The 21,312-nt window shown below is 48.5% G+C and overlaps 1 protein-coding gene across 2 annotated transcripts in view; it reads right to left on the bottom strand.

The window, feature by feature from the left end:
* Nucleotides 1-21,091, bottom strand: part of CSTF3 (cleavage stimulation factor subunit 3) — a 71,790-nt gene extending 50,699 nt beyond the window's left edge. Inside the window, exons 1-3 of one of the 2 annotated variants that reach the window (XM_066583257.1) lie at nt 20,959-21,091; nt 2,732-2,833; nt 2,515-2,610 (exon numbers count right to left, since the gene is read on the bottom strand). In XM_066583257.1, coding sequence (XP_066439354.1) covers nt 2,515-2,610; nt 2,732-2,833; nt 20,959-20,991 — 231 coding nt within the window. In that variant the 5' untranslated portion in view covers nt 20,992-21,091. The other variant, XM_066583258.1, reaches the window with a different exon arrangement.
* Between the last annotated feature and the right edge of the window lie 221 nt (nt 21,092-21,312).

Raw genomic sequence — 21,312 nt, forward strand, 5'->3', positions numbered from 1 at the left:
CTGTCTTTTTTTTCTTTAGCTGTACTGCAGATGGTCCGCATGGGTTGTTGTCAGACATGCGCAGTACAGTTTTGTTTTTTTAAACTCCTGCGATTTTGTGACCTTTCTGCGATGACAATTGTGGAAGGACCACGGATCGGACAGCTTCCATTGACTTCAATGAAAGTCATCTGCGCAAAAATGGAGCATGCTGTGGTTTTTTTTCTCCGCGAGCGGAAACCACGTGTGAGGGAAGAATCACTTTTCCATACTGTGCTATGGGCGGTATTTGCTGTGAAACCCGGAGACGGACCCCCGCTGCAGATTCCACAATGCAAATCTGCCCGTGTGCAGGCGGCCTAAAGCTGTGAAGGTTATTCGAACAAAACTAACAAAAATATGTCCATTAGTAAGATGACATTGAAAATGGTTTGTTTGCTCTATAATGCCACTGCTAATATATGTGCAGGTTATCTATCTGAACAGAGATAAGCAGCTGCATGGTACTAGTAATCATCAAGACAGTAGGCAATAAACCTGTCAGTTCCGGTGGCCACACACATCTTAGATAGCTGTTGGTGGAACGCTAGTTCAGCATGCTGCACTATTTTGTCCGGGTAATTGCCAGATTGGAACTGAAAGGCCCCCCATTATAGTCAACAAGATCCACTCTGTTCCATCAGAAGATGAATCCATTCAGCCAGTGGATTTTGCTTTCCTGCTCCCATAGCAGAGCAGGAACACAGAACCCATAACACTACAGTGAAAGGAGTCTCACATATAGTTTATTAGTCCTGCTATCAGCCAGTTAAGTTCATCTAATGTGTATGTGCATTATTCCTCATTTCCTTAGGCTGGGTCCACACAGGAGCCGATTTGCAGCGAAAAGAAAGCCGGCCTCAAACCCCGCACCACCTGGTTCGAATCTTGAAGCAGGTTTTATTGCGTATTCCTGTGCGGAATTCAACCCCTCATTGAGAAGAGGTGAATTTTGCAGCGGAAAATACACAAGGCATGGCAATTTCATCATGGGTTTTGTGCAGATTATTTTCGCAGCATTTGGTTGAGATCTTCAAAATCTCATCCACTTCGCTGCTACTATAAATGCAACAAAATTGAAGTGCAGAAGGTCCATATGAAAATTCTGCCCCGACTTGACCCCCCAAAGAAATAAGGGACCCTTTAAAATTCCTCCTATACTTGACTCCGCTGTTCACACCAAAGGAAATGAATGCTGAACAAATGGACTGTTCGTGTAAAGCATCAATGACACATGCACTTTGCATTGATTCTCTAGTACGACATATTCCTACAATAGACCCATGTGCATAAGCAACGGTTATATAAAGCAGACCACTAAATGACTAATGATCTAGTTCCAATAAATTACTTTACAAAATTATGATTTTTATAATATTTGCATCACACCAATATAGTACTGCTATTACCAACATTCTAAATAAATTAAGCTAATGGATAGGACATTTCTCCATTCAGGTCTTGATAGCTGAATAGCCAGGAGCTCATACAGAATGTTCAGAATGAACTGCAGAATATCTGGGATTTACAAGAACACCATTTTGGCCAACAGCAGAATAAATCATTAATCCTGTCGTCTTTTATGTTAAAATGCAATACATTTGACCATTGAAATAAAAAACTCATGAGTAGTGTAATTACATTTACAGAAGGTAGTATGAAGCCTGTGATCTATAAAATAAAAATATATTAAGTGTTAAGCAATCTGATCCAGACACGAAATTTTAAAAACAGACTTAAAACTTAAGTTTGTGCGGAATTGACTCAAGATTATTAATGCAACCTGTAATGAAAAACGTAATACGAGGCACTACAGTAACGACCAAATGTAAGTACGCTTTAATGGTTGAAATCAAGGATATAACACTCACTTATGAATCGGTTTTTGCATCAGGAAAGTTTGGTTATCAACTCTACGGTACCCAACATGTTAATAGGCAAATATGTTTGGATATGCAAGAAATAACTCAAGTGAGATTAACATTCATACAACTGAATCCTGTAAGTTGAATATTGGGTTATTCACAACACATTAAACACTTTCATGCATTATATATGTTCATTACATTATAATATATGCTAAATCACCCACAGGAAACATTACAGATACATTTTATTATAAAAGAATAGGCTATGGATTTGCAGATACCATTCAATATAGTTTGCCATTGTCACTGGAAAAAACGTGATAAGATCTAAATAAATGACACAGGAGGCAATAAATTGACACGACAAATAAATAAAAGTCTAAAGCACTCCATACCATTAAAATGTTTTAATGTTGTTGCAGTATCGCTGTGCAACAATCATCAGTGCAGTAACACTTGTGCAATCTCAGCAGTTATCACTTTACCCCTAGTTTACATGGCTAAAGAGATCTATATAAACCTGAGTTAATGGTCCTCCCTATACTGCCCCCACCATTAGTCCTACTGGCCATAAATAAAGCTTAGAAATACCCATAAAAAAAAAGGAGAAAAATGTTAAAATATTAACCTCTGCTTCAATGTAAAGTTTCCAGAATCTGCCAGAACTTGGGAACTGGGCCACAAGCCGTTCATATGTCTTCCGTGCTTTGTCTATAGGCTGATTCTAGAATTTGAATAGATAGCGTTTACAACATTACGGATGTATAGAGGGAAAAAAAAATTAAATGCATATAGCCACTTATTGGGGCTGAGAGAGAACGTAATGTAATCCTATATCACTAAACCTGTGCCTCGCGAATGAGAATGCTCCAGGCGTCGAGGTCATACTGGTTGTCTTCCAACTTCTTTTCCGCTTTCTTCACCTTTTCAGGTACATATTCAGCAGCCTTTATAAAACAATCAACAAACAAGAAACAAAAGAGAAAAGAAAATTACACACTTTAGAGCTTTACATAAACTTTAATTTGCTGTATATTAAACAGAATCGTATATTGTGTCAAAACAATCAAGTTTAAGGCTCGGATCACATTACATTTGAGACGGCTATTGGAGGTATATACTCCAATAGAAGTCTATATGTCACTGTATAGGCATACATCACACTAACACTAAAAAGCAAATTGAGAAGTTACCCTCCAAGTAGCCCCAGCCTAAAGGTTCTTTTACACAGGCTGACCATTAGCCCAATGTGATGAGCGCTGAGTAAACTAGATTTTATTAAACAGGCCTAAATTAGTTGCTATGGTAAGATCATTAGTACAATCATTTGTTCCCATATACCAGCTGTACATCTCCCCATTCACACAGGAAGATATACAGCTGACCAGCAAGCGATTTAGGATTCCTGAAAATCATCAGCTCATTAGTCAGCTAATCACTTTCCCTTTTACAAGGCCCAATGATCAGGACAACGAACATTCATGCATGCCGCATGTATCTATATTACACTCAAGTTTGGCACTATGGAGCAATTCCAGCAACCTCATTGGTTCTGATTCACAATTTCAGCAAGCTGATTGGTTTGGGTTTTCTGATTCAACCTCATTGGTTGTTTGGGTTCCCTGACTGAACCTGATTGGTTGTTAGTGCCGAACTTGAGTGTAATATAGATATATGTATGCCTGATAAATCGGGCCATTTAAAAGGGCCTTAAATGTATTGATAAGGACACTAGTATTAAGTTTTGTGTATTTACTTCTGCGGATTGAGTTTGTCTAAAACTATTTTAGGGCTTTTCTAGGACTTGGGGGGGTGAAGTTATAAGGGTTTAAAATATAAATTAAATACTCGCCTATCCTAGTGGCTCCACATTCAGAATTACAGTCTTGGTGCCTGCCACACAAAATGGGGAAGAAATGGGGGAAAGGGGCACAGCACGAGCCATTTATTGTGCACATGACGGCTCAGGCACTGGCGCCAGCTTTAGCAGTGATTCATCTATGGCCGTTGAAGCCTGTGAGTGGCTGAGCGGTCATGTGCACAACGGCATGCAACCGCCCACCGCTTTTTCCGTGTTCCGCGCAGTGGGCACTGGGGCTTCAGTGCTGGAAGTGGAGCCGCTGGAATAGGAGGGCATTCAATTTTTTAAAATAATTTTTAGCCCTTTAAAAAGAAAAGGGTCCAAGAAAAACTCTAAACCTCAGGGTCTGGAAAAGTACAACCAACTATCCAGCAAGCTTTTGTAAAGAATAAGCCTCTTACGAAGAACTGTATGAAATTAAAAGGGGGGATATAAACAGATATTATACACTGACCATTAAAAAACCAAAAATACAGAATTAAGCTCCATTCAGGTTTCCAAATTCTACAGTTTCTGCCATGGGCACCATCTAAAATAACGGAAAGCATAATAGTCATAGCGTTCTTTCAGATGCCTCAGGTTTCCTTTAATTTTAACCCTTCTGGAACACCAATTTATCTTAGTTCTTCTGTTCCATAATGGAACAGACCAGAAATCTGAACAGAGGCCAACTAGTCACTCCTGATATGTATGGCTGCCAGTATAGACAGAGTGGGAAGCAGATTGTACCATCTGTACTATAAGTGTGGCTCCCATTGAATTCAATAGAAGCTGTGCCTGCACTACACCGACCTGGGCCACTGCAGCACAATCTGTTTCCTGCATGGTCCATATTGACAGCGGTGCAGGAAATCATCTGATCGTCTAAGCAGCACCAATCTTGAGGAGGTATCCCGAGGATAGGTCCCCAAAGAAAATGTCTAATGTCTTGGACAATCCTGTTAATTCTATAAATTACAAAGTATACTAAATCGTTTTGCACAAACTATTTATCAATCTTCTCAGCTCCTCCTGCTCTATAAGACTAGGTTCACGCTGGGGCGATTCCGGGTGGAGATCTCGCAGTTTGGCCGCAGCGAAAAACTGAGATTTCCGCCGGGAATCTGCTGCTTCAAAACCTGCGGCACTGAGTAGCGTGTTTTGAAGCGGCCGGGCCGCACGCTTTTCCGCTGTGGTCGGCGCTCCCATAGAGGAGAGCGCAGCCGCAGCGGAAGAAAAAAAAAAATGAACATGCTGCGGCTGGCGAATCCACGCCACAGCACCAGCTTCTATCGACTTTGCTGCGGCGAATTCGCCGTCCCGTGTGGACGAGATTTCTGACAAGTCTCGTCTACATGGCTGGCTAATCCAGGGATTAGCGGCTGCAAGCGGATTTGCTGCGGCGAAATTCAGGATGGAATCTCCGCGGCAAATCCACCCAGTGTGAACCCAGCCTAAGCATGCTGCTCGCAGATTACACGGCATGCACAATCACACGACAGGTTGCATTTAAGGAGCGGTTTGTACATAGCGGAAATGCAGATTTTCCATAGCAAAAAAATCCTGCATCAAAATCTGCAGCATTTCCGCAAAAGAGACTGCATCAAAATCCGCGCCATCGGTGCCAATTTCAGAAGACACCACGCTCACTCACACCTCCCCCAAGTCTTTGCACTTTCGGTGCTTCCTGCACTGGGCACCCAACAGCCTCTTCTGCATCCCCTGACCAGCGGCACTGCGCTCACTAGAGGCTACCGGACACCGGGTGAAGGAAGCGCTGCAATGGTACCAATTTTGACTCCGTTTTGGATGCAGAAATGCTGCGGAATCTGCCACAGAATTTTTTGTTGTGGAAATTCTGTAACATTTCCGCTACATGTAAACCTAAGAAGAACTTGTTACCTCCATTTTTATCCTAATTACATGAACTCAGCAGTATCTACACAAATGTGCTACTGGCATCTCCATATAAAAGCATCAAACGGTGCCAGCCATACAAAGCAGCAACAGATCTCTCCAGTGTCTAGCACACTTCGTCTACTACAGGCAGAAAAGCCTGCTGTTACCATGGAGATGCACAGGCACTATAGGAACAAGACAAGAGAATGTTTAGCGGAGGGTTTGTTCACACAGGCATTCCGACAGTCGGCTCCATTCTAGGAGCCGAGTAATGGTAAAACCAGAAGTGCTGGAGTCTGGACATGCAGGACCAAACACCAATGGATTCTGGCCAGTTGCAGTCATGGACTCCAGCATTTTTCAGTACATGTAGAACTATTGCATCCTGAATTTTAGCAGAAATCTGCAATGGAGTTTCTGACACTGATGTGAGCGAAGCTTTAAGAACCATATAGATGGAACAAGTGTTGGCTAAACAATGGCCGACACTCCTTCCTTCCTGCGTATACTCACTCCTGGGCTGTTACACAGGAGCGAGTATTGCTGATCGCTCACAGTGCGGCCGGCTGGAGAGCGCTCCCCCTCCATTCACTGGAAGCAGACAGTCAGAACTGAACAACTGCTGTTTACATTGAACGGGGAGCTGGAAAATAGCACCGTTTTCACAGAGCGTCTGCGTATTTTGTTACACGGGTGTTGCATTCACACTCACCGGCACAAAATAATGAAAGGCCCAATACAGGTCACTACTTTTTAAACAGTCATCCAGCAACATGTGTAAAAGTGCAAGGAATACGCATGCAACTGCATATTTGCTGCATTTTTACGTGATCCCATAGACTTTAATGGCAGATTTCAGTCCGCAACACAGATCAAAATAGAACAATGCACTTTTTTTTTTTTACAGGCTTAAAAACAAGTCTGAATACCTCAATGCAAATCATTAGTGTTATGGCATCCATACTAGTCAGTAAAAAATATGAACAGAAAACACTAGTAAAGCTGGAAATGGCACCAATGGGCCCACTTCTTGATTACTACTGGACGATCTGCTGCATTCCAGTATTATAAAGTAGTAATCCACAAGAGGACACACATCAGCATCTCTAGGATTCCCTAATAGTCCCATAACACCGTATAAAGTGCAACTTTTCAGCTCAAATAAAGGCCCATTTAAACGGGACAAATATCGAGCAAACGATGCCCGACACTCGTCCATCTGTGTCCTCGCTCCCATGCTTTTGCACAGGAGTATCGCTGGCTCGCTTACAGAGCGGCCAGCAGGGAGGCAGGGCGGCTGCAGGAGATTTCTCTCCTCTCGCTCCCCCGCCCCTCTCTGTTGACTTAACATAGCAGTCGTTCATGGCCGCTATTTACACTCTACTCTCATTGTTCATCATTTATGCTGCATAAACAATGGATGATAAACAGATCGCTCAGTGTAGATAGCGGTTGTTCAGTACTGAACGGCCGCTATGTTAGGTCAATGGAGAGGGGCAAGGGAGAGTGAGAAGAGAAGTCACCTGCAGCTGCCCGGCCTCCCTGCTGGCTGCTCTGTGAGCAAGCCAGTGATACTAGCAAAAGCACGGGAGCAAGGACCCACAGGGATGAGTGTCTGGCATAGTTATCCCGTCTAAATGGACTTAAGCCTTTTTCAAGCATACAAATGACCCCATTTAGTATACATACACAAACAAACAATAGTGTCACCCATTCACCAAAAACCTAAAACAAAAAGGAACAAAACCCAATCAAATTGTATCATGCATGACAAGTATCTCTAACCACCAATACGGAGCCGTATCTCAAACTTGCGGGAGAGCTGGCGGCCATCAGATCCAAAGGTTTACTGTACATATCCCCATACAGGTACACTCAGGGTGTGTCCAGCATTTAGTAAGCCTGTATACTCAACTTCTCCAACAGGGTCTATGGTAAACAAATCTCTGCTTCCTAGTCGCTTACATGTGTGAAATCAGCCAATCAGCACAAGAACCCATCCCTGTCTACTGTACGCACAATGCCAATTCAGCCCCTGTATGTAGCAGTCCCATGTAACTATGGAGACCTACGCAAACAAAGCTTACCATGACCGATGTTTAGGCTCCTACAGCACTTGAAATGACAAGTGTAATGCCCTTTTACACGGGACGAGTGGTCAGGCAAGCGATGCCCGACAGCTCATCCCAGTGACGCTGTTACAGAGGAGCGAGCATTGCTGGCATCACTCACAGTGCAGGCGGCATGGAAGCAAATCAGAAAGCGTTCTCCCCACACACCCCTCCATTCACAGTAAGCAGACAGTCAGTGTAAACAGTAGTCACTCACTTTTGAACGGCGTGTCATTCAGTCTACTACATGCAACAACGTGGACTGAACAATTCTCGTTAATTGAGGCACACATTTACACAGGACAATTATCCTTCAAATTCCCGCAAGAGCGCAGGAATGACCGATCATCCCCTGTGAATGGGCATTTAGTCTGCTTTCACAGCGGCATTCGGGTCAGTTCAGGGCTTACATCTCTCTGCTCCGTTTGTGGGAGAAGAGAAACGGAACGGAAATAAAATGGAAAAACAAATCAGTCTTCTCCCATCGATTTAAACAGGGTTTAAAAAAAAAAAAGCAGATGAAAAGGCTTGCTTGTTGTCGGCTTTTTAGTTAGGTTTCTTTTTTAGCGCAGCATGCAGTGGCATTTTTCTATAAAACCCCCATTGAAATGAAGGGAGGAGGGTTGGCCAGACCAGTTTTATTTCAGTTTCTCTTCTCCAAAAAACGGAACAGACGGAAACCATGAACTGACCCAACACAGGCGTGAAAGCAGCCTCATCCATTCCTTTTATCTTATTCTTGCATTTATGACGCCACCTAAAAGGTATTTCCAGGCATTTAAAGGGGTTGTCCCGAGGCAGCAAGTGGGTCTGTACACTTCTGCATGGCCATAATAATGCACTTTGTAATGTACATTGTGCATTAATTATGAGCCATGCAGAAGTTATAAAAAGTTTTATACTTACCTGTTCCGTTGCTGGCGTCCTCGTCTCCATGGTGCCGACTAATTTTCGCCCTCCGATGGCCAAATTAGCCGCGCTTGCGCAGTCCAGGTCTTCTGCAGTCTTCTATGGGGCTCCGTGTAGCTCCGTGTAGCTCCGCCCCGTCACGTGCCGATTCCAGCCAATCAGGAGGCTGGAATCGGCAGTGGACCGCACAGAAGAGCTGCGGTCCACGGAGGAAGAGGCCATCTTCAGCGGTGAGTAGAGAAGTCACCGGAGCGCGGGGATTCAGGTAAGCGCTCCGGTGAGCTTTCTTTACCTCCCTGCATCGGGGTTGTCTCGCGCCGAACGGGGGGGGGGTTGAAAAAAAAAAAAACCCGTTTCGGCGCGGGACAACCCCTTTAAGTGTTCTTTCCATTGTCGTCCTTTCTGCCAGATAATCGTGGACCTGCAGCCCCACCAGTTGTGTAAAAACAGTAAATATGAATGCAGCTGTGCATTTGCTGTGTTTTTGTGCACCGCCATAGAGTTTAATGGGTCATTTCAGTGACACAAACCAAAATAGGACATGATGTAATTTTTCTTAGAAAAAACACACAAATTCCCCCAAACAAATCACTGGATGCTGTTTGCCCGGCTACGAGGACGCCTTCATGCCAACTGTGAGGATAGGCCTCATGGAAACGTCACCGGTTCCTCAGAAAAGTTTCAAATAGCAAACAAACTTCACCGCCAGAGGCTCTTGGATACTCGGCCGGGGACAACACATGCAATCAACTCAAAACCAGTCAATCTTGCAGTTCAGGGTCTAGAGACGTTCTGTTTGTGCCTAATACATCTGTAAGGCTATGTCCACACAGGACGGGTTTGCTGTGGGAAATCTACATAATAAAATGCAGCATTTAGTGCAGATGTGTGTGTGGAATGCTCCCCCTTCACTTGAAAGGGTGGGTACTGCACTGAAAATGTAGTCCTATAATTGACGTGCTGCAAAATCTGCTCTGCGAGTCAATTTTTGCAGGGATTTTTCTCCACTTTGCTGCTACTGTAAATGCTGTGGATTTTCCATAAGAGCCCACACGGAAAATCTGAGGCAAATCCTTCCCGTGTGGACATAGCCTAAGGGTAATTTGAACGAGATGACTATTACACTGGTGCTTTAACAAGAGCAGCAATCATTTAGTGAATGGACCGGATCTCTCTTCCAGCCGTCAGCCTCCATTCACCGTGAACAGGCAGTTCATAGATCACTGTCTGCCTGTTTACACTAAGCAAGAAGTCGCTCATTAGTCACTACATTTCAGCTCACTGCACAACAGACAGTAAGGCTGGGTTCACACAGGCTGGATTTGCCGCGGAATTTCGCTGTGGCATATCCCCCTACGGCTGCTAATCCCGGGGTTGGCCAGCCATGTGGACGAGATGTGTCAAAAAGCTTGTCCACATGGTGCGGACAATACGTTGCAGCAAAGCCGGCGCTGCTGTGCAGATTCCTCGGACGCAGCATGTCAATTCTTTTTTTCCCCCTTCACTATGGGAGAGCCGGCCGCAACAGAAAAGCATACAACAAAGCTTATCCCACGTAAAACCTTGCGTTTTTTCACTGCGGCAAAACCACACGATTTCCACGGTGAAACCGTCCCATGGGAACCCAGGATAAAGGTGCTTTTACACAGGACTGTTGGGGCAAAAGCTGCCCAACAGTTCGTCCCAGCAATAATCGTTACTCTGCCGTTATACCGGAATGAGCATCACTGAATGAATGGAGGTGAAGTGGTGTCGGGGATCGTTCCAGCCCACCTACCTCTATTCACAGTTGTTCGTAGCGACCCATGTAAAAGGGCCTTAAGTGAAAGCGCTTTTGACAAGCAACACATCCAGTGTCCTAAACAACATGGGCAGACAGAAGGAACTATATTTTTCCTCACCCTGAAAACCCTGTTAGCCGGGGAGAAGTATATCTTGTGGTCCGGGCTTGTTCACATCTGCGCTGGGGCTGTCTTATTTTTGGAGCAGAAAAATAGAATTGAAACTGAAATGGGCTTTTCCCCCTTCATTACTTTTCATGGGGTTAAAAAAAAAAAACTAAAGCTTGCAATTTTCTTCTAAAAAGAACAACTAGCTCTGCAGACTATCATTTGCTCTGTTTAAACAAAAAAAAATAAAGGAAACCTAAGAGAAAGGAGTAAAAAGAAAAACGTTGAAATCAAAGAGGAAAGACATTGAAACGTTTATTTCAGTTTTAATTCAGTTTCTCTTCTCCAAAAACAGAAGAGAAAAATCCCTTGCTGAGCCCTAATGAAGGCGTGAACAAGCCCTGACGGCCAACGGACATTCACAACACCATAATGATACCGGAGAGCAATACTAGAACCGCTAACGGACATCGCGCTCACATTCCTTCATAAACCTATGTTAGCCATAGATGAGAGACGGGGAGACAAGTGTAACAAGACCTTATTATTCTAATCACATCGCTACCTGGGTCTCAAAATCCCCGTTCTAGCCGTATGGAAGGTTCCCATGCTGTGACTGATCCGTCTCCCATCTAATGACTGACATCTCCAACTTCCTTGGAATGCACAACATCTCCCCCCAGAGGAAGCTGGCAACGACAGTCACTCGGCGGTGGGGGGTTTGGACCAAACGAAAGAAAAGAAAACCAGGCCCAGAGTCAGCGATATTTGGTACCTTTATATGGGGTTATTATCCAAATAATTACTGGAAACAGCAATAGTTGTCCCAAATACACGCATGCAGTGACGGGCGCTGAGCATGGAATCACTAATTAGTCCCTATAAAGGCGACGCGTCGCTGAGCGCACACAGACGGCGTTCAATCTGTGAACTGTAAATGGAGGCGGCGGCCGGAAACATTCCCAGTGCGCTTCACCGCCATTCACGGAACGACTATTGCTGATGTGAAAGGACCAGCGTGATATTCGTTGGGACGGCTGTCAGGCACTTGTGCGTCCAACAGTCATACCGCGTAAAAAGGTACTTCTTACATAGGCGCTTTTGACCACGATTAAAAGCATTTTGAACCCCGCGGTATAACAGTCCCATTGAAATCAATGGGGCCTCGAAGACATGCATCCGATCATGAAGCTGGACGTTGCTTTCCAGCGCCGCAATTTTCAAGTGCTGTTTGCTCTATCTTTGGCCGTTTAGCGCACCTCATCACCCATCACAATGATGGGGTGCGCTAACACGCTGTCGGCAACAGGGAGCTGCGGACGAAAACAAAAGGAGTATCACGGCGCTCTGCCACATCTGTGTGTGGGAGAGGCCTTGCACCCCAGTTGCATATGGAGAAAACCACATTTGCAGAGCTCGGCAGCACCGCAATTTGGAAACCAGATATCTCACTTTTCGTCCTGCTCCTCACCTATGGTTAGCACAGGCTTACGGGGAATAAATGAGTGTATCCAAGATGTATTCTTATATAGACCGTACCAGAACTGATCCGACAAGGGCTGCAGCCGACTACTGTTCACATCTTTACACGCAGGAACAATTCTGCTAGTTTCCCATTTACGGATACCTTCATCTGCCAAATGTCAACCAATCTTTGTGTCAAGCACTTTATAATTCTCTTTTTCCTCCAAAAGATCAGAGAACCTAGCTGATTCCATTCACTGACAGCTGTAAAGGTATCGTCCGGTTACTGTACAACCCCTTTTCAATAGGACCCTGAGTATTAAAGTTATAAACCGATATATACTTAATCTTTTGCGGCCTCCCTGATCCAGCGCTGCAGTCCCAGTGATTGCCGTGATAGATGTCACAGGAAATCAGAGGACCACTGTAGCCAATGAGAAGCTGCAGCGTCACGTTCCTTAACTACTGGCATCATGGAGCTCAGGATGTGAGCACCAAAGCCAGGAGAATGAGTGCTGGTGCCGTAGTAGCTGTCACCCGATTTCACGTTACATCATCTGTAACGGCAATCACCGGGACTGCAGTGGGCTCCAGTGCTGGATCCCGGCAGCTGCAAAGGGGGCAAGTATGCTTAAGCTTATAATTTTAACACAGGTTCCTATTGAAAAGGAACCGTCCAGTAACCGGCAACGCCTTCAAATCAGTGGGCTCACTTGCTATATATTATGTGGAACTGATCATAAGAGAACATTTCCGAATGACTTAACTAGACACCTGTATGATAGAAAATGAGACAATGCTTTCAAATCAGTTTAGGTTGTTAATAACTGAACTGAAAGTCTAATTAAGGCCACGTTCACACCTGCATCGTGGTTTCAGTTCATAATGGAAACCGTGACCGATACCACATGTGTAACAGACCTGTGATGCTAATGTGCTTAAAGGGATGGGAAAAACAGCTCAACAGCGCTATTCTGACCGTACTGGTGACAGAGGGTTCTGACAGTGCGAGCAGAGCCTCATTACTGTGTAATATTTTTCAAACAAAATTATCAAACCACATTGTTCAAGTCATTTTTGGTTAAAGCCAGGTCCCCAATGGTAAAAGATAAACCAGTTAATACCTCCTCTGGTTGTGTCCAGCGTCACAGGCTGTAGCAACCCGTATACCAGACGTCAAGGGCTGCTGTTGGTCCCACTGAATGGAAGTGAATGGCGTAGTGACAAGTATGTGCAGCCATCATTGTTAAAACTTCAATACCTCGCCAGTGGTTGCTGGGGGTCGTTGGAGGACCCAGCAGTTGGACCACCACAAATCAGGACGTTATACCCTATACGGTGAACGGGGGGGGGGGGGGGGGGGGGGAATAACTCGCTGGGATTGGACAATCCCTTTAAAATACGTCAGACAGATCACTACTACAAATAAAGCAAGTCTTCACATATAAAAGTCAGAGAGCTGCTGGAACAAAGGACAGGAGCTTCTTCAGGGCCGTACGGTACACAGTGTACCAGAAACATAACACGGAGCCGCCCTCACCTGCTCCTCCTGGCACAGAGTACTGTGTGTATAGTAAACAGTTGCTACTAAACATCCAATCAGTGCCTGTACTTCAGTAAGACCGGTTTAACCCACGAAATGCCCCTCCTGAATGGTTGGAATTTCCAGCAAGGCACACATGCCGCATATCCAGACTAACACTGTATGTTAGGCCACTCTCGCACACAGCGGCGGCAAAACGCTGCGATTTTACTGCCATTTTCGAACACTGTGTTCAACAGCGGATTTTAACGCATTATGATGGGTGATGAGGTCCGAAAAAACCGAACAGGTAGCACTCGAAAATCGCAGCGTTCCAGTGCAGGTCTGCATTGTACCGCGGCATTCAAAATGGCGTGGTAACCGCGGTCCAAGCGCATGTGTGAGAGTGGTTTAAGTCTGGTTACAAGCTACAATGTCCCAAAAAGATCGCTGTATGTTGACTATTATACTCTGAGGCCGCTGCAGCTTGGTCTCTGTAAACTATTAGTTCGGCCACCTTATCTGATGTTCATGGCCAGATTTACCATCACATTTTTGCCGAAAAATAGAAACAGTCAAAAAGCTGCCAAATGACCCCGCAGTGAGATCTTATGATGGCGCATACTACAACATTCAAGCATCCACGTAGGCTACCACCTATACTACATCAATACAAAAGTACCATCATTATACCCATTCGTTGCCGTGAGCCGTCCGCTGTACACACAGCAATATCTGTAATAACTTGCCTACAGGACAAGCAAACATCAAGCCACATCCGTGAACTGCTGGGAGCGGGCAATACCCACCACCGCACTCCGACGGGAACAGCACAGCGGGTTTTACCATTGTTCTTAGAACTGTCACAAGAAACTACTCTTAAATTGTCTTTAATAATCTGCCCAAGTAAGGGGGCGCTTAGCACGGTTATATCCAATCAGGTGCCAATCCATGATATACCAGTCAGCACTAATTTATAGGGCCTTTTACGTGACGATACAAGCTGCATAGGCCTCCTGCCCACGGACGGAGCAGGGAATCCAGCGGGGTAAACAAAAGTCGCTGCTGGTGATCATGGAAAAATGTGTGTTTTTCCGTGGTCTCCATTAATACTATATTACTGGAGACCTCCCGCCGCGGAAAAACGCATAAAATAGAACATGCCGCGTTTTTCCCCCCGCTGTATAAACCCGCAGCAGCATTCCCATGCGAGGACTGAGCCATTAGGTTCAAAAGAACCTATTGGCTGCGTTATTCCGCTGCGGGGAACGTGGCAGATATCCGTCCGTGGGAATTAGCCCTTAATTGAAATATTATAAGTTGACATCATATGTCAGTTTACACTGAGGCTTTTCTCCGCCGGTGGATGAGATCTCTTGACGTCTCATATGCGCTGCTTACACTTTAAAGGACAGGATTATAAACCGCTCAGACCCACGCAGCCAGTGAGCATCTATACGATTATCGTCCAGTGTAAATGCATGCCCCAAATGAATGACATAAGAATTCATTCGCCATTCAGTTTGTGCATGCACAAAACTGAATGAAGGCTTGTTTGCTGTAAATAGAGGCAGGCGAGACAGAATGATCCGTGGCCGCTCCGCCTCCATTCACTAGTGATGATCCTTTTTGTGTAGGAGCGCTGGGACGATCTGTGCCCAATAGGTCATCCCATGTAAAAAGACCCCAAAACGTAGAATTATATTACGGATGGTCGGCGTATATATGTGGAAAAGGGTCAAGAGGGGTGTCGTCTCTCCTTAAGGAGAGCACCCAAAAAGTGTGTGGAGACACCTAGGGGGTGAGTGGGTTGAGGGATGCCATTGCCTCTCCCCAAGGAGGGTACCCAGAAGGGTTGTGAGAAAATACCTGAGAGGTGATTGAGTCTTATAAGGCCATGCACATTCCTCTGGGTAATTTATGCAAATAAGGAAGATTGAACAAAACCTCTGCATCACCATCCAATAGGGGGCACTGCAGGTCTTATTCCATCTTCCTTATTAGCATATATGTGGAAAATTCACACCAAATCCGCTGTGTGTGAACGCACCCACATGGGTATTCCCATCCCAGTCAAACACGGGTGAGCTGGGTACAGCCTGTAAGCTGCAGCCTCCAGTGGCCGAGGTTACAGAAACACCCAACTAGCGCAGTCCAGGTTTTTTTGGTTGTTAGTCATTTCCCACGCCAACACTGTACCTGTAGCCCATACGCAATGCTAAGGGGCTGCGAGCCGGACACCCCCATGGATAACAATGGAGGCAGTCAGCGCAGTCTCTGAAACAAAATAGAGTATGGTGCGATTTCTCCTCCACTCGCAGAATACGCAATTTGTATATGTCAGTGTGAAAACAAACAAACGAAAGATGCATACGTTTTACCGCGGATCATCCGTGCAGACGGCGATCGCGAATTCGCAATACAAAAATTCGATCATGTGAGCCAGGCCTTACAGAAACCGTGTAGAACAGCTAGTTTTGCCATTTCCGTAATCCCCATCACGGGTGGTCACAATGATGCCCGTTGTGGCGACGGGTTATGCCATACATGCCTGATAGGACTACCTCTATAACTACAATGGTTTGGGCCCGTACAGTTCGCACAGCCCCGGCTTACAGAGACCTGTAACGCCAACAATGAGGATTTTCAGTTTCGTATAAAAGATGCAAATCAGTCGGCAAATATTTGCCCGTCTGCCAACTGATCGCTGCCCTGTTTAGGTTCTTCAGATTTCTACTAAATGGTTCCCAACACAGGGCCTAAAATGCCACAAAACAGCACAGCGTGCTTCCAGTAAAATAGTCAAAACCGGACGAAGAATTCCTTTAGATGCCACCAGTTCCCGTTATTTTAACAGCATTCACACACTTTCATTCTCCTGTCTCATAACAGATGGAAGAACGAAGACCTGGGGAGCCGTACACAGTGATAATGCTAGACCAAAGGTCTTATGAATGCTTATGGGCCGCGTAGAAAGCCCTTACAGAGGACCTGCTCTTCCAGTATATAGCGCTCATGCACCGCCAGACATTTTCGCCTCCCCCTGGCAGCTGAACACTGCCCCTTACAGAGCTTACATAGGTATAGCTGACGGAGCACAAGCGCTACAAAGTACAAAAACTCTTTAAAGTGAACCCGTCATCAATAACATTGTCAACAAATCAAACTTTCTCTGTGATTGTAACATTGATAGAAGTGATTCTAAGATCAATGCAAAAAGGACAATTTTTTGCCGAAAACTGACCCCTTGAATGGAGGCTCTAGTACCCTGTTGTACCGCCTCTAGCTTGGATACAAGATGTGTTACAGGCGGGCATGGAGGCTCTAGTACCCTTTTGTACCGCCTCTAGCTTGGATACAAGATGTGATACAGGTGGGCATGGAGGCTCTAGTACCCTGTTGTACCGCCTCTAGCTTGGATACAAGATGTGATACGGGCGGGCATGGAGGCTCTAGTACCCTGTTGTACCGCCTCTAGCTTGGATACAAGATGTGATACGAGTTGGCATAGAGGCTCTAGTACCCTGTTGGCCTGCCTGTAGCTTGGATACAAGATGTGATACGGGCGGGCATGGAGGCATACAGTTTCCGTATGGTATCCCGCAGCATATCGCTCCCCGTTTGCTGTAACAGCCTCTGGATTGTTCTAACTCGTAGGCTGTGGAAGCTGCCATCATACATGTTATGTTGGCGATAAAGCTAGCGACCGGCACAGAGGTTTGTAGGTCATTGAGGGTGGTGGAGCACTTTTAGGACCTCAGGTGCACAACCGTTCAACTATTCACGCCACAACTCCATTTACGTATATCTGCCTCAGATGTAACCGCATGACGAGTTTTGCAGCAAATCCCCAACTTTTTAGCTGCTTACATTTTTTTGACAGTGTATAAGCACTATAAACTAAAACGCTGGTGCTTACAGTTTAGGCAGAGTCCAGGGAGCCCCTCTTCATACTCACAGTACCCCCTTCCTGTAGCGTCCCCGAGGCAAGGTCAGCGAAAGCACAGCAAGCTTGACTCCTTTCAGAAGCATGTGCCTTCTCTCCCATTCATCTCTATGGGAAGCGCCAGGGGGCACCGCAGGAACGGAGCACTGGGCGATTATGAAGAGGGGCTCCCTGGATTCCACATCACCTAAACTATTACGGGTAATGACGGGTTCCTTTTTAAAGGGATGGTCTGGAATATTTACTATTGATGATCCAGCTGACTGGTTGGGTCCACCACTCAGGCTCTTCTGTCCATATTGCAGCTGCTCAGTATGCTCCCAGTGAACGCGCTGCTGCAACCTTGCCAGCGCCATCTGCTTCTAGCACTGTGCAAGGGCCTGGGGTACGGCTGATCGGAAGGGATCCTGAGTGATGGACCCCACAAGTATGGATGACCTCTCTGCAGGATGGGTCAACAGTAAAGTCCTGGCGATGCCTTTTAAAGGGGACATCCCACAAGCTTCTGATTAGTGGGAGTCTCACCCCCGATCCAAGGAGCGGCGGTCCGTTGTCACTGTGGCTACCGCTCCATTGATTTCAATGGTGCTGACCGAAATATTCAATTGTTTTTCCTTAAAAAAAAAAAAAAAAAAAAGGAGACCTAACGGACTGGAAGCTTTTCTGTATTTTTTTAAAACCCCATTGAAATCAATGCGGGGGAAAAAAAAAATTCAGTTTCTCCTCCAAAAACAGAGCAGACGGAAATCCTAAACCGAGCCCTAACAGATGTAAAAGTCTCGGCGCTCCCCCCTCGCCTCCACAGTCTCGGCGCTCCCCCCTCGCCCCCACAGTCTCGGCGCTCCCCCCTCGCCCCCACAGTCTCGGCGCTCCCCCCTCGCCCCCACAGTCTCGGCGCTCCCCCCTCGCCCCCACAGTCTCGGCGCTCCCCCCTCGCCCCCACAGTCTCGGCGCTCCCCCCTCGCCTCCACAGTCTCGGCGCTCCCCCCTCGCCTCCACAGTCTCGGCGCTCCCCCCTCGCCTCCACAGTCTCGGCGCTCCCCCCTCGCCTCCACAGTCTCGGCGCTCCCCCCTCGCCTCCACAGTCTCGGCGCTCCCCCCTCGCCTCCACAGTCTCGGCGCTCCCCCCTCGCCTCCACAGTCTCGGCGCTCCCCCCTCGCCTCCACAGTCTCGGCGCTCCCCCCTCGCCTCCACAGTCTCGGCGCTCCCCCCTCGCCTCCACAGTCTCGGCGCTCCCCCCTCGCCTCCACAGTCTCGGCGCTCCCCCCTCGCCTCCACAGTCTCGGCGCTCCCCCCTCGCCTCCACAGTCTCGGCGCTCCCCCCTCGCCTCCACAGTCTCGGCGCTCCCCCCTCGCCTCCACAGTCTCGGCGCTCCCCCCTCGCCTCCACAGTCTCGGCGCTCCCCCCTCGCCTCCACAGTCTCGGCGCTCCCCCCTCGCCTCCACAGTCTCGGCGCTCCCCCCTCGCCTCCACAGTCTCGGCGCTCCCCCCTCGCCTCCACAGTCTCGGCGCTCCCCCCTCGCCTCCAAAGTCTCGGCGCTCCCCCCTCGCCTCCAAAGTCTCGGCGCTCCCCCCTCGCCTCCAAAGTCTCGGCGCTCCCCCCTCGCCTCCAAAGTCTCGGCGCTCCCCCCTCGCCTCCAAAGTCTCGGCGCTCCCCCCTCGCCTCCAAAGTCTCGGCGCTCCCCCCTCGCCTCCAAAGTCTCGGCGCTCCCCCCTCGCCTCCAAAGTCTCGGCGCTCCCCCCTCGCCTCCAAAGTCTCGGCGCTCCCCCCTCGCCTCCAAAGTCTCGGCGCTCCCCCCTCGCCTCCAAAGTCTCGGCGCTCCCCCCTCGCCTCCAAAGTCTCGGCGCTCCCCCCTCGCCTCCAAAGTCTCGGCGCTCCCCCCTCGCCTCCAAAGTCTCGGCGCTCCCCCCTCGCCTCCAAAGTCTCGGCGCTCCCCCCTCGCCTCCAAAGTCTCGGCGCTCCCCCCTCGCCTCCAAAGTCTCGGCGCTCCCCCCTCGCCTCCAAAGTCTCGGCGCTCCCCCCTCGCCTCCAAAGTCTCGGCGCTCCCCCCTCGCCTCCAAAGTCTCGGCGCTCCCCCCTCGCCTCCAAAGTCTCGGCGCTCCCCCCTCGCCTCCAAAGTCTCGGCGCTCCCCCCTCGCCTCCAAAGTCTCGGCGCTCCCCCCTCGCCTCCAAAGTCTCGGCGCTCCCCCCTCGCCTCCAAAGTCTCGGCGCTCCCCCCTCGCCTCCAAAGTCTCGGCGCTCCCCCCTCGCCTCCAAAGTCTCGGCGCTCCCCCCTCGCCTCCAAAGTCTCGGCGCTCCCCCCTCGCCTCCAAAGTCTCGGCGCTCCCCCCTCGCCTCCAAAGTCTCGGCGCTCCCCCCTCGCCTCCAAAGTCTCGGCGCTCCCCCCTCGCCTCCAAAGTCTCGGCGCTCCCCCCTCGCCTCCAAAGTCTCGGCGCTCCCCCCTCGCCTCCAAAGTCTCGGCGCTCCCCCCTCGCCTCCAAAGTCTCGGCGCTCCCCCCTCGCCTCCAAAGTCTCGGCGCTCCCCCCTCGCCTCCAAAGTCTCGGCGCTCCCCCCTCGCCTCCAAAGTCTCGGCGCTCCCCCCTCGCCTCCAAAGTCTCGGCGCTCCCCCTCGCCCGGCGGTTTCTATGGCGCCGCTGGTCGGGGGATGCGGCCGGCGGTGCTGATTTTGACTAGTCTTTTGCGGTACTGCGTTATTTTCCGCTTACGTGTAAACATGCCCTTCCTTAGGCCCAACGCCCACGGGCGGATATGATTTGTTGCACCCGTGCTGGAGATCCGCGTATCCAGCCACCCGCGGGGAAATATGGGCGACCGCTAATGAAATATGCGCGGAAAGAAAATAAATTGCAGCATGCCCCATTTGACTGCGGATCCCGCAAGGACGGCCTCCATTGAAGTCAACGGACGCCATCCGATCTGCAACCAGTCTGCAATTCAGTTGAGGACGGGCCGCGGATTCCGTGGGAAGGCGGATGAAAAAAAAAATCTGAACTGCGCATGTCCAACGGCGAGCAGTGCGGGCCATCCACAGTACGGAAAACCCGGAAGTACAGAGGTCCGTGCGGACGCCTAACCGCACAGGCATGCAGGGCCCTCGGCCGCGAGCAGGGTCCGATTTTGCTGCGGACCCCCGCCTGTGGAACCAAACCCGCCATGGACTCAGGCATAAAACGCGCCATGATAAAACGTGCTGCTTGATGTGAAGCCCCCGTACATACGAGCGCTACCATTGATATAAATGGCGCAGCGGGACACCTCAGTCACGGACGCGTTCAGCCGCCATTGTTGGGCCTGGCGGGGCACAGTCTGTTTTCTGAGGTAAAACCCCTTTCATGTTAGTTGAAGCCCCTAAAACCAAACATGAGGCCTAAGTCACTGCGCTCCAGCTGCTGCAGCCGCCATTCTGCCCCCCACACGTGAGGAGACCCATCCCACCCCCTCACTGAGGCCTAGTCCGCCCTGCGCCACACGGCCTCCCCGGGACTCACCTGGTCTGAAGGGCCTTCCCCGCTTGCCATCATGTCTCCGCCGGCAGCCGTACCCGGGCCCGTCCTGTTATCTCTACCCGCAGCCCGCTCCGTCCTGCCCTCACAGCCCGCGCAGCTCACAGGACGGCGGACAAAATGGCGACTGGAGAAAATAAAAAAAAGAAACTGCTGTGCAGCGCTGCGCTCAGCGCTTGGGTGCAGTCGTTTTGTCACAGCGCCACCTCGCGGAAATAGGAGATAGTGCAGCTTAGGAGGACTGGAGGCGCTATAAGCGGTTGCGCGTGTATTTCTGTATATCCGGTCTCGTCACGGTGCAGCTCTTAACTCCCTCCGCTGCAGCCTTATTTTTGTTTT

Source organism: Eleutherodactylus coqui, chromosome 11 (genome assembly GCF_035609145.1).
Source record: "Eleutherodactylus coqui strain aEleCoq1 chromosome 11, aEleCoq1.hap1, whole genome shotgun sequence".
Lineage (NCBI taxonomy): Eukaryota > Metazoa > Chordata > Amphibia > Anura > Eleutherodactylidae > Eleutherodactylus > Eleutherodactylus coqui.